The following is a 12,948-nucleotide window of genomic DNA, read 5'->3' on the forward strand; positions in this document are numbered from 1 at the left end:
GCTGAGGTAGAGGGATTTGACTGGTCAGTATATTAAGGGAAGAGGTAAGGATCAGGGCTGAGGTAGAGGGATTTGACTGGTCAGTGTATTAAGGGAAGATAGGTAAGGATCAGGGCTGAGGTAGAGGGATTTGACTGGTCAGTATATTAAGGGAAGAGGTAAGGATCAGGGCTGAGGTAGAGGGATTTGACTGGTCAGTGTATTAAGGGAAGAGAGGTAAGGATCAGGGCTGAGGTAGAGGGATTTGACTGGTCAGTATATTAAGGGAAGAGGTAAGGATCAGGGCTGAGGTAGAGGGATTTGACTGGTCAGTGTATTAAAGGAAGAGGTAAGGAAAACGTTTTACCGTCCAGGTCGCTCTCGAAGGTCTCTGCGGTGCTCCACTCTGTGGCGGGCCCGGAGCCGTTCACTGTGATGGCTGATACTCTGAACGTGTACTCTGTCCCCCGCTCCAGACCTGACCACAACAACACACAGATAGAAAATCAGTCAGAGTCAGACAGGAAGCCCAGTTCATTCCTCCCTCTTCTACCCAAAGTGCGCCCTCATCTTGTTCACTCCCCCCTCAATCAAGTGCTTTGAAATGTTTGAGGCGAAGTGAACAAGTAGTGCGCTCTTTTGACAGGCAGACCAAGAAATGTAATTGGGTTTGTGTGCAGAATCAGCCATAGGCTAGGTCCATCAGTTTCTGCAGTTAGAAAACTGTCCAAACTTTCCTTTCAGTGGGCTTCTTAAAGGATGTACTAGCAGTGCATCCCTCACTCCACCACTCATCGAGCTGGGCATGCAGACACACTAAATATTTGAAGCTGTAATATTTCAAGAGGAAGTCCAATATTTCTTTGCTTGTGTGAAGGGAAAATCTATAACTCTGTCAGGGGTGGGATCAAGAGAGAACTCGTCGTCGTGGCGCAATTATAATTTCCCTCTTTCCAATCCAATGGGTTTGATAGAGATAAACCTTCTGCCATTGATCACGACTCGTCTGTGGGGGAATTTACACATGAGCAGTTTGAATGTAGCCCAAGCAAGCCGTTCCCGATAGAACACTCAGAGAAGAAAGAGGAGACTGTTCACTCCTGGAGGAGTGTGTGGAGCTGGATCCCTGCTTGGACCACCATCCCAGCCACATTGCTGGGTCGGCTACATCACCGCCACGGGCGTGTTTTGGAAATTCAAAGTGGTGGGAACCGCCCGCCGTCTTTAAAGAACATGTATCTGCGCTAACTGGTGCAAACATTTTCTTAAGAGTCGGATTGGACTTATCTGTTTGGACGCTAAATGCTAATCGTGTCGTCTCTCCCTTCACTACTACGGGCTGTCCCTGAGGCAGACTGCTGAAAACCACCCAGACACTCCAGGACTCCAAGGCTCTAGAAAGAAAATCTCTAGCTTAAATGCCTTTGAACCAACAAACACCCATGTTGCACCCCAAATATAAATCGGGTTTGACTTTCAAGTGTGTATTCTCTTTGATGCTGCACCACACAGCGTGAGACGGGGCCAGAAAAGTTGCTGAGACAACATGTAATATTCATTGCCGTCGCTACAGTCTGATATCTATTGTACTACAGTAACGGTATAATATCAGTTTGGATGTGAGATGTGGAGAACAGGTGACTGTCTGAAGTAACACAGACGATGAAGGAAAATGATGACACCAAACAACACGCCAGACAAAAAAAGGCTCAAATGAAAACCGCTCCAGTGATACAACATCTGGTCCTATGGGACCACAGTATTCAACTTAGAAACTTCCAATTGGCTAAAAGTTAAACTACCAGCAGTAGCCACAGAGTCTTCGGCCTATCTGAAAACTAGACTTGTTTTAGAACACGCTAATCAATAATCACATTATTTCCCATGTAAGATATTGCATGTGCATGACTAATTCAACTACACAATGAGTCATGTGATAAGTCATGTGATAAGTCATGTGATGAGTACGTGATGAGTACGTGATGAGTACGTGATGAGTACGTGATGAGTACGTGATGAGTACGTGATGAGTACGTGATGAGGTATTATAGGAGAGCTTACCGTCGATGAGTTGGAAGAGCTGGGTGCCTCCCGTGGTTTCTGCCGCCTCGCTCTTCCGCGTCCCTTTCCGGTAACGGATCTTATACCCAGTAATCTCGCCGTTCTGGGCGCCTGGTGGTGGGGGCTGCCACCGGACCATGATGCTCTGGGTAGGGGGGTGGAACGACACACAGTGAGTACATAGTCTAAGACACGGGGGGTTACAGTTTCTACTGCTGAACCACAGGGAAATGGTCATATTCACAGAAAACTGACCCACTGTTTTCAATGTCAACTTTTTCCATTCACAAATTTCATTTCACTTCCTGAATTGCAATGGATTTGAGCCCAACCCAAGGACAATACTGAATAATCTCTAGCTACCACCATTGACTTTAGAGGTGGAATGACAACCACAGGACTTTGCAGATAAAAATCACACTAGGGCAATGAGTGGGTGGTTATGGCAATACACACCATTGGTGTCCAGTAACACCACTCGCAGTGACATTGACGTCACAGGGCTAACCTGACCAAGGCTGGTGTAAGGTCAAAAGGCGACATTATACCAGCCTCACAAAGCCTTACACCAGTCCTATACCAGCCTCACAAAGCCTTACACCAGTCTTATACCAGCCTCACAAAGCCTTGCACCAGTCTTATACCAGCCTCACAAAGCCTTACACCAGTCTTATACCAGCCTCACAAAGCCTTGCACCAGTCTTATACCAGCCTCACAAAGCCTTACACCAGTCTTATACCAGCCTCACAAAGCCTTACACCAGTCTTATACCAGCCTCACAAAGCCTTGCACCAGTCTTATACCAGCCTCACAAAGCCTTGCAAAGCCTTACACCAGTCTTATACCAGCCTCACAAAGCCTTGCACCAGTCTTATACCAGCCTCACAAAGCCTTGCACCAGTCTTATACCGGCCTCACAAAGCCTTGCACCAGTCTTATACCAGCCTCACAAAGCCTTACACCAGTCTTATACCAGCCTCACAAAGCCTTACACCAGTCTTATACCAGCCTCACAAAGCCTTGCACCAGTCTTATACCAGCCTCACAAAGCCTTACACCAGTCTTATACCAGCCTCACAAAGCCTTGCACCAGTCTTATACCAGCCTCACAAAGCCTTACACCAGTCTTATACCAGCCTTACAAAGCCTTACACCAGTCTTAAAGCAGACTGATGTGAGGGTAATGTAGTGGTGAAGGAGAAGAGAACAGGCTGTCTGTTGGAGAAAGGAGGAAATAAAGACATTCATAATAAATAAAGAGTGGAGGAGAGGAGCCCTGGTGAGAGGAGCCCTGGTGAGAGGAGTGGCTCCCAGCGAGAGAGAGAGCGATGGATTCAGGTCCTTAGCTGCAGGCCCTGCAGTGCACTGTGGGATGGTGTGGAAGGAGGGAGGAGAGATACTGTAGACTGGGTGTGTGTGTGTGTGTGTGTGTGTGTGTGTGTGTGTGTGTGTGTGTGTGTGTGTGTGAAGGGACGGGTGGGGGGAACTCAGCGTGAGAGAGGAGTTAATTAACACTACCCCACTGTCGCTCACACACACACACACACACAAAAACACACACAGGCGCGCCAACATTAACACACATCTGTGAGTTGGGGGAACAGCACTAATTAAATCTGTGCTAAGTGTGTTCAATTAGTTTATTTCCATTTTCCTATAGTGCGTTCTTTTTTCAGCTACATTCTTTCCCCTCACCCCTTCTCTAAAATACAAGTTAAATTGAAGGGGGGGGGGGGGGGGGTTGTGGTTCACATGTTGAGACTACACTTCCCCTTGTATGTTAGTTTTCACCCCTCAGGCCTGGCTGACTGACACGGCCCACAGGACAGAGAAAATTAAACAATTAAAATGAGAAATTGCATTTTGTGTTTTAATCTAATTAGAAATGTATTTTATAATGATATTCATCCATATAAGGCCATTCATTACTGGTATCAAACAGTAACATACAGGACAAGTCTGACAAAGGAAGAACAAAGCAAAACCTGATCTGATTGACCAGTAAACAGAACAAATAAGGTCACAAACCAGTTCTAGATGCAAGTCAGACTGAATCCATTTCTAAATACGTGCTACTATAGTGGTACTAAATACACCCCCATCTCTATAGTGGTACTAAATACACCCCATCTCTATAGCGGTACTAAATACACCCCATCTCTATAGCGGTACTAAATACACCCCATCTCTATAGCAGTACTAAATACACCCCATATCTCTATAGTGGTACTAAATACACCCCATCTCTATAGTGGTACTAAATACACCCCCATCTCTATAGTGGTACTAAATACACCCCATCTCTATAGCGGTACTAAATACACCCCATCTCTATAGCGGTACTAAATACACCCCATCTCTATAGCAGTACTAAATACACCCCATATCTCTATAGTGGTACTAAATACACCCCATCTCTATAGTGGTACTAAATACACCCCCATCTCTATAGTGGTACTAAATACACCCCCCATCTCTATAGTGGTACTAAATACACCCCCCATCTCTATAGTGGTACTAAATACACCCCCATTTCTATAGTGGTACTAAATACACCCCATCTCTATAGTGGTACTAAATACACCCCCCATCTCTATAGTGGTACTAAATACACCCCCATCTCTATAGTGGTACTAAATACACCCCATCTCTATAGTGGTACTAAATACACCCCCATCTCTATAGTGGTACTAAATACACCCCCATCTCTATAGTGGTACTAAATACACCCCCATCTCTATAGTGGTACTAAATACACCCCCCATCTCTATAGTGGTACTAAATACACCCCCCATCTCTATAGTGGTACTAAATACACCCCCCATCTCTATAGTGGTACTAAATACACCCCCCATCTCTATAGTGGTACTAAATACACCCCCATTTCTATAGTGGTACTAAATACACCCCATCTCTAGTGGTACTAAATACACCCCATCTCTATAGTGGTACTAAATACACCCCCATCTCTATAGTGGTACTAAATACACCCCATCTCTATAGTGGTACTAAATACACCCCCCATCTCTATAGTGGTACTAAATACACCCCCCATCTCTATAGTGGTACTAAATACACCCCCATCTCTATAGTGGTACTAAATACACCCCATCTCTATAGTGGTACTAAATACACACCCATCTCTATAGTGGTACTAAATACACCCCCCATCTCTATAGTGGTACTAAATACACCCCCCATCTCTATAGTGGTACAAAATACACCCCATCTCTATAGTGGTACTAAATACACCCCATCTCTATAGTGGTACTAAATACACCCCATCTCTATAGTGGTACTAAATACACCCCCCATCTCTATAGTGGTACTAAATACACCCGCATCTCTATAGTGGTACTAAATACACCCCATCTCTATAGTGGTACTAAATACACCCCCCATCTCTATAGTGGTACTAAATACACCCCCCATCTCTATAGTGGTTCTAAATACACTCCGCCCATCTCTATAGTGGTAGTAAATACACCCCCCATCTCTATAGTGGTACTAAATACACCGCCATGTGCTGCAACAGCAAGAGCTCCTGACTCCTGACTCATTCACAAACGGACAGAAGTGAGCTGGATAGAAAGCCTTCCTGTGTGAGATGAGCCTCTAGATGTGTGAGGCTGTAGGAGTTGTGATAGAGAGAGACGAAAGCCTTCAGACAGGCCCAGTCTCCAGCCGCTTGCTGGGTGGATCGATACAGGGTTCAAGCACAACGCTAGCAGTCTGTATGTGAGCTGAGCGCACTGACAAGAGCTAATGGCATGGAAAACAGGGTTAGGCACACAGCTATCACATCACCTGAGAGGTAGGGAGAGTGTCTGTGTGCTAAAGAGAAGTGGCTGACTTGTGCTTACCTTTGAGTTGTGAACTTCCACAGTGAGGTTTTGAGGAGGGGCACTGGGGACTGTAGGGGTAAAAACAAGGTGTTTTACTCTTTAGAACTCAAGAGAGATCACCTCAACACACCAGGTCTGTAACATCTTCCTCTTCAGAAAGGAGACTACCCATTTCTCCTATGATAGAGAAAGAGTTCCGCTCCTTCATCTGTCCCCTGCTTACCATCAGACAGGGTGGTGACGGTGATGTCTCCTGTGGACACTCCCGGACCGTGCTTGTTGAAGGCCACCACTCTAATGCTGTACTCTGTGAACTTCTTCAGACCCATCAAGGTGTAGGACAGAGCTCCAGCGTCTATGTCCTGAGAGGTTGAGAAGAGAGGTGGTACACACAAAGTTATGTAGTGCTTCTGTAGATTTATTTTGTACTTCTCCTTGTTTTGTACTACTACTACCACCATCACCACTACCATTACCACCACTATCACTACCACCACTATTACTATCACTCTACCACTATCACCACAACTACTATCACCACCGCTACTACTACTACCACCATCACCACTACCATTACCACCACTATCACTACCACCACTATTACTATCACTCTACCACTATCACCACCACTACTATCACCACCGCTACTACTACTACCACCACTATCACTACCATCACCACCCCTACTACTATCACCACCGCTACTACTATCACTACCATTACCACCACTACTATTACTATCACTCTACCACTATCACCACCACTACTACTATCACCACCACTACTACTACCACCACCACCACCACCACTACTACTATCACCACCACTACTACTACTATCACCACCACCACTATTACTATCACCACTACCACCATCACTACTATCACCACTACTACTACTACTACTACTATCACCACCACTACTACTACTACTACTACTACTACTACTATCACCACTACTATCACCACCGCCGCTACTACTACTACTACTACTACTATCACCACTACTATCACCACCACAACTACTACTACTATCACAACTACCACTACCACCACCACCATTACCACTACCACCAATACTATTACCACCACCACTATTACTATCACCACCACTACTACTACTACCACTGTTACTACTACTACCACAAGTACTATCACCACCACCACTCCCACCGTTACTACTACTACCACCACCACTACTATTACCACCACCACCATTACTACTATCGCCACTGCTACTACCACCACCATTACTACTATCGCCACTGCTACTACCACCACCATCACCACTACTACCACCACCACTACTAATAACAACTACCACTACTACTATCACCACCACTATTACCACCACCACTACTACTACTATCACAACCACTACTATCACAACCACTACTACTATCACCACCACCGCCATCACCACTACTATCGACGCCACTACTACTATCACCACTACTAACACCACCACCATTGCTGTGGCCACGACTGTACATGATAAGATTATTATTGACAAAAAGAGCAAGATTATTTGTATCATCATGTCATCAGAATAAGACCCTTGATATTTATTGGAAAGGAGCATCAAGCTCATCACTGGGTGCTTTCACCACCCTGTGAAGTTCATCATAAAAGAAAAGATTAAGAACAGACAGAGGCAGAGTTCCTCTGTCCAGTGTCTGTGTTATTTTGCCCATTTTAGTATTTTCTTTTTATTGGCCAGTCTGAGATATGGCTTTTTCTTTACAACTCTGCCTAGGAGGGCAGCATCCCGGAGTGGCCTCCTCACTGTTGATGTTGAGACTGGTGTTTTGCGGATACTATTTAATGAAGCTGCCAGTTGAGGACTTGTGAGGAGTCTGTTTCTCAAACTATAGACACTAATGTACTTGTCCTCTTGCTCAGTTGTGCACCGGTGCCTCCCACTCTTTCTATTCTGGTTAGAGCCAGTTTGCCCTGTTCTGTGAAGGGAGTAGTAACCATGGTTACCTGCAAGGAAACACATGCAGTCATCATTGCTTTGCAAAAAAAGGGCTTCACAGGCAAGGATATTGCTGCCAGTAAGATTGCACCTAAATCAACCATTTATCAGGTCATCAAGAACTTCAAGGAGAGTGGTTCAATTGTTGTGAAGAAGGCTTCAGGGCGCCAAAGAAAGTCCAGCAAGCGCCAGGACCGTCTCCTAAAGTTGATTCAGCTGCGGGATCGGGGCACCACCAGTACAGACCTTGCTCAGGACTGGCAGCAGGCCGGTGCGAGTGCATCTGCACGCACAGTGAGGCGAAGACTTTTGGAGGATGGTCTGGTGTCAAGAAGGGCAGCAAAGAAGCCACTTCTCTTCAGAAAAAACATCAGGGACAGACTGGGGTAAAGTTATTTTCTCTGATGAATCCCCATTCCAATTGTTTGCGGCATCCGGAAAAAAGCTTGTCTGGAGAAGACAAGGTGAGCGCTACCATCAGTCCTGTGTCATGCCAACAGTAAAGCATCCTGAGACCATTCGTGTGTGGGGTTGCTTCTCAGCAAAGGGAGTGGGCTCACTCACAGTTTTGCCTAAGAACACAGCCATGAATAAAGAATGGTACCAACACATCCTCAGAGAGCAACTTCTCCCAACCATCCAGCAACAGTTTGGTGACAAACAATGCCCTTTCCAGCATGATAGAGCACCTTGCCATAAGGCAAAAGTGATAACTAAGTGGTTCGGGGAACAAAACATCGATATTTTGGGCCCATGGCCAGGAAACTGCCCAGACCTTAATCCCATTGAGAACTTGTGGTCAATCCTAAAGAGGCGGGTGGACAAACAAAAACCCACAAATTCTGACAAACTCCAAGCATTGATTATGCAAGAATGGGCTGCCATCAGTCAGGATGTAGCCCAGAAGTTAATTGACAGCATGCCAGGGCGGATTGCAGAGGTCTTGAAAAAGAAGGGTCAACACCTCAAATATTGACTCTTTGCATCAACTTCATGTAATTGTCAATAAAAGCCTTTGACACTTATGAAATGCTTGTAATTATACTTCAGTATTCCATAGTAACATCTAACAAAAATATCTAGACACTGAAGCAGCAAACTTTGTGGAAATTAATATTTGTCATTCTCAAAACTTTTGGCCACGAATGTAGGCTATACACACATTGTATCTGCGAGCTGTTGTCTATAGTGCACATGCCACGACCAGAGTTGGCACATTCACTATATAACGCAACATTTTTTGTGACAAAACCATCAGTTGTTGGAAATGCGATAGAAACACTTAACTTTTTTTTCTCCCTTCTGTACATGGGAGTTTAACCGCAAAAGTTATTTTATGGGCACTACGTCATCACGCACAGCCTTTTATCCGCAACAAGTCAATTTGATGGAAACAGTTATCTGGTGGGAAAATGCGCATACTGTTTTGATGCAGATTTTTTTTTTTTTAATTGCATAAAAATCTGTTGTCAATTGGATGGAAAACTAGCTAACTACAAATAGCTACTCTATTTGGGTACCGCCCTAATCTTTGTCCCTGGGTAGTAAAACCACAGTGCCTAACTGTTCAACTGAAGTCAGGCGCGCCATTGTGACAGCTTCCTCCCTGTAGACATGCCACTTCCTGAAGCTTTCCCCGTCCCTGCCTCAATAATTCATCCACTCCAACACCCCGTTAGCTACCCTGTTCTCTGGATTCAACCTTTGTTCCTCTCTTTTCAGATAAAGAGATCATCAGATAAGCCTCTTCTCTTCCTGTCAGAATCTCTCTCTCTCTCCTCTAGGGAGCGAGGGACGGCAGCAGCAACAGCATCATTACTCGTTGTGCTGGCTGACATTTCATCCATTATCATATTAAAGGCTCTTTAACGCCTGGCTGGTTGGGCTGGCAGGGCTGGATGACTCAGGAGGCTGTGCTGCGGTGCGCTGCACTGTGGCCTGCTGGGAGACTGGGGAATAGGGAGGGTGGTGCTGCCAGCTATCTGATAGAGTGGGAATAGAGCAGAGGCTTTGGAACTTCAGGGGGACAGGAGTTTCAAGGCAGTCTACTGGGCTGTGACCGAGCTGGGACACTTCAATGGGCTATATGGTGCTGATGCTAAGCCAGGAAAAGCAACAGTTCATTTCGCTGTTCTGTTTTGCTTGTTTGCAGTCTTGTTGTTATATCATCACAAGACTAATCTCTCTCATAGAATATGATGGATCACTATTTCAACATATAGGGCCATCTAACTCCCCCACCCATCACACTGGGTCTTACCTGTTCCAGGTCCAGACCCTTCTCCATATAGTAGACCTTGTAGGTGAGGACGTCTCCGTTACCAGTGAGGGGAGTGTCCCAGCTGAGGGTGACGGAGGTGGGTGTGGTCGACACAGCCTGCAGGTTGGGGGCAGGGCCAGGGACTTGCACTGGAAACACCAAAGGATACAGGGGACACTTAGTATGAATCCCCAAATAAAAAGACACAGGAAGGCATTTCCCCCCCAAATCTCAATATTTGTATTTTTTTTTCATATGTAAGCCACATCATATAACCACACTTGCACAAAACCACACTCTCATTCAAATCACTTGGAGACAATTCGGTCCCAATTTGAAAGACTGCCATTTTGGAATGTCCCCCTGTTTTTTTTCTTAAACCGCAAAGCCTGACACACATGCTGTGGTCATTTCCCCACATCATCCCACCAATCCCTCTAGCATGGTATTCCAGTAGGTGAGAGGGGGGAGCGGGGACAGACAAGGTCATGCTTGGTTTACAGAGGAATTTATTTGAAGTATTAAGTTAATTGGAATTGGTTAGCCGAGAGAGAGCGGCTGGGACTAAACCAAGTGGTTGAGGAGGGAGAGGGGTGTTTCCATTGTTGTTTGCTCTGCAGGGACGTGGGTCATTACATTCAATTAACAGCTCTGGTGCCGACCGGCGTAGCTGTTTAACACAAGACTGTGGTAGCAGGTGCTGAGAGCCACACATCTACTGGAGGATGTAGTCTCTAGACAGATAACGATAGGGTCTGAGAAACTGAGCTGTGTGGCAAATGTAATGCATCATTAACCATACCTAGTCGTCAAGAGAGAACTTCTGTGGTGTTTAGGATGACGTGTGTATGCATGTACACTACCGTTCAAAAGTGTGGGGTCACTTAGAAATATCCTTGTTTTTGAAAGAAAATCAAATTTTTTTGTCCATTAAAATAACATCAAATTGATCAGAAATACAGTGTAGACATTGTTAATGTTGTGAGTTTCAGAAGAAAGGTCTTTGTTTCTAGCCATTTTGAGCCTGTAATCGGACCCACAAATGCTGATGCTCCAGATACTCAACTAGTCCAAAGAATGCCAGTTGTATTGTTCTTTAATCAGAACAAGTTTTCAGCTATGCTAACATTATTGCAAAATTGTTTTCTAATGCTCAATGAGCCTTTTAAAATGATAAACTTGGATAAGCCATTGGAACACAGAAGTGATGGTTGCTGATAATGGGCCTCTGTACGCCAATGTTGATATTCCATTACAAATCTGCCGTTTCCAGCTACAATAGTCGTTTACAACATTAACAATGTCTACACTGTACTTATGATCAACTTGATGTCATTTTAATATACTTTCTTTTTTTTTTTTTTTTCAAAAACAAGGACATTTCTAAGTGACCCCAAACTTTTGAATGGTAGTGTATATACAGTACCAGTCTAAAGTTTGGACACACCTACTCATTCAAGGGTTTTTCTTTATTTTTACTATTTTCTACATTGTATAATAATAGTGAAGACCTAAAAACTATTAAATAACACATATGGAATCATGTAGTAACCAAAAAAGTGTTAAACAAATCAAAATACACTGTATATACACACACAAGGAACCTACAGCAGTGTTTTAACAGACAGACCATGTTGATTCTACATGGAATACAAACTATGCCTTTGTCCATCAAACATGGAAAATACTTGACCCCAGTTTCACTGACAAATACCCCAATTCTTCTCTAAGGGAAAGGAACATGTACCTTTGCTGTGCGTTAGCTGCAGATATGCCTGGCAGTACACGGAGGCTCTCATTTGTCAGTATATATAGTAGGTGTCTGTAAGATATATACAGTGAGGGATGCAGTGTGGTCGGTCCAGGTCGGGTACTTGGAATCAGGTCAACAGTTTAAACCTTCATTTATAACCTAGAAGAGATGCTGTCAGACAGACAGACAAATTTGTCCCTGGCACTGGCTGCCCCCTTTGCTATCCCCACGGGTAGTTAGGCTCCCGTCGGCACACATTATGGAGTGCCAGGTGCAAAGGACACAGGTAGAGAGGCAGAGACTGACCCAGAAACTTGGCAGCAGCCGAGCCGTGATGGTGGGAGAGAGGAGGAGAGATGAATAGGCTGAGCCGTGAGGGAGAGAGAAGGAGAGATGGATAGGCTGAGCCGTGAGGGAGAGAGAAGGAGAGATGGATAGGCTGAGCTGTGAGGGAGAGAGAAGGAGAGATGGATAGGCTGAGCTGTGAGGGAGAGAGAAGTAGAGATGGATAGGCTGAGCTGTGAGGGAGAGAGAAGGAGAGATGGATAGGCTGAGCCGTGATGAGGGAGAGAGAAGGAGAGATGGATAGGCTGAGCCGTGATGAGGGAGAGAGAAGGAGAGATGGATAGGCTGAGCCGTGATGAGGAAGAGAGAAGGAGAGATGGATAGGCTGAGCCGTGATGAGGGAGAGAGAAGGAGAGATGGATAGGCTGAGCTGTGATGAGGAGGAGAGATGGATAGGCTGAGCCGTGAGGGAGAGAGAATGAGAGATGGATAGGCTGAGCTGTGATGAGGAAGAGAGAAGGAGAGATGGATAGGCTGAGCCGTGAGGGAGAGAGAAGGAGAGATGGATAGGCTGAGCCGTGAGGGAGAGAGAAGGAGAGATGAATAGGCTGAGCCGTGAGGGAGAGAGAAGGAGAGATGGATAGGCTGAGCCGTGATGAGAGAGAGAAAAGGAGAGATGGATAGGCTGAGCTGTGAGGGAGAGAGAAGGAGAGATGAATAGGTTGAGCTGTGAGGGAGAGAAGGAGAGATGAATAGGCTGAGCTGTGAGGGAGAGAGAAGGAGAGAT

At 45.3% G+C, this 12,948-nt stretch overlaps 1 protein-coding gene across 14 annotated transcripts in view; it reads right to left on the reverse strand.

Annotated features, from left to right (window-relative positions):
- Positions 1 to 12,948, reverse strand: part of LOC110506206 (neogenin) — a 214,967-nt gene that overhangs the window by 34,178 nt on the left and 167,841 nt on the right. For all 14 annotated transcript variants that reach the window (XM_036981351.1, XM_036981362.1, XM_036981358.1 and 11 more), the window contains exons 10-14: positions 10,124 to 10,272; positions 6,110 to 6,248; positions 5,905 to 5,954; positions 2,041 to 2,185; positions 347 to 457 (exon numbers count right to left, since the gene is read on the reverse strand). In XM_036981351.1, the coding sequence (XP_036837246.1) occupies positions 347 to 457; positions 2,041 to 2,185; positions 5,905 to 5,954; positions 6,110 to 6,248; positions 10,124 to 10,272 (594 nt within the window). The remainder of the gene's footprint in view (positions 1 to 346; positions 458 to 2,040; positions 2,186 to 5,904; positions 5,955 to 6,109; positions 6,249 to 10,123; positions 10,273 to 12,948) is intronic.

The sequence above is a fragment of the Oncorhynchus mykiss genome, chromosome 6 (assembly GCF_013265735.2).
Source record: "Oncorhynchus mykiss isolate Arlee chromosome 6, USDA_OmykA_1.1, whole genome shotgun sequence".
Lineage (NCBI taxonomy): Eukaryota > Metazoa > Chordata > Actinopteri > Salmoniformes > Salmonidae > Oncorhynchus > Oncorhynchus mykiss.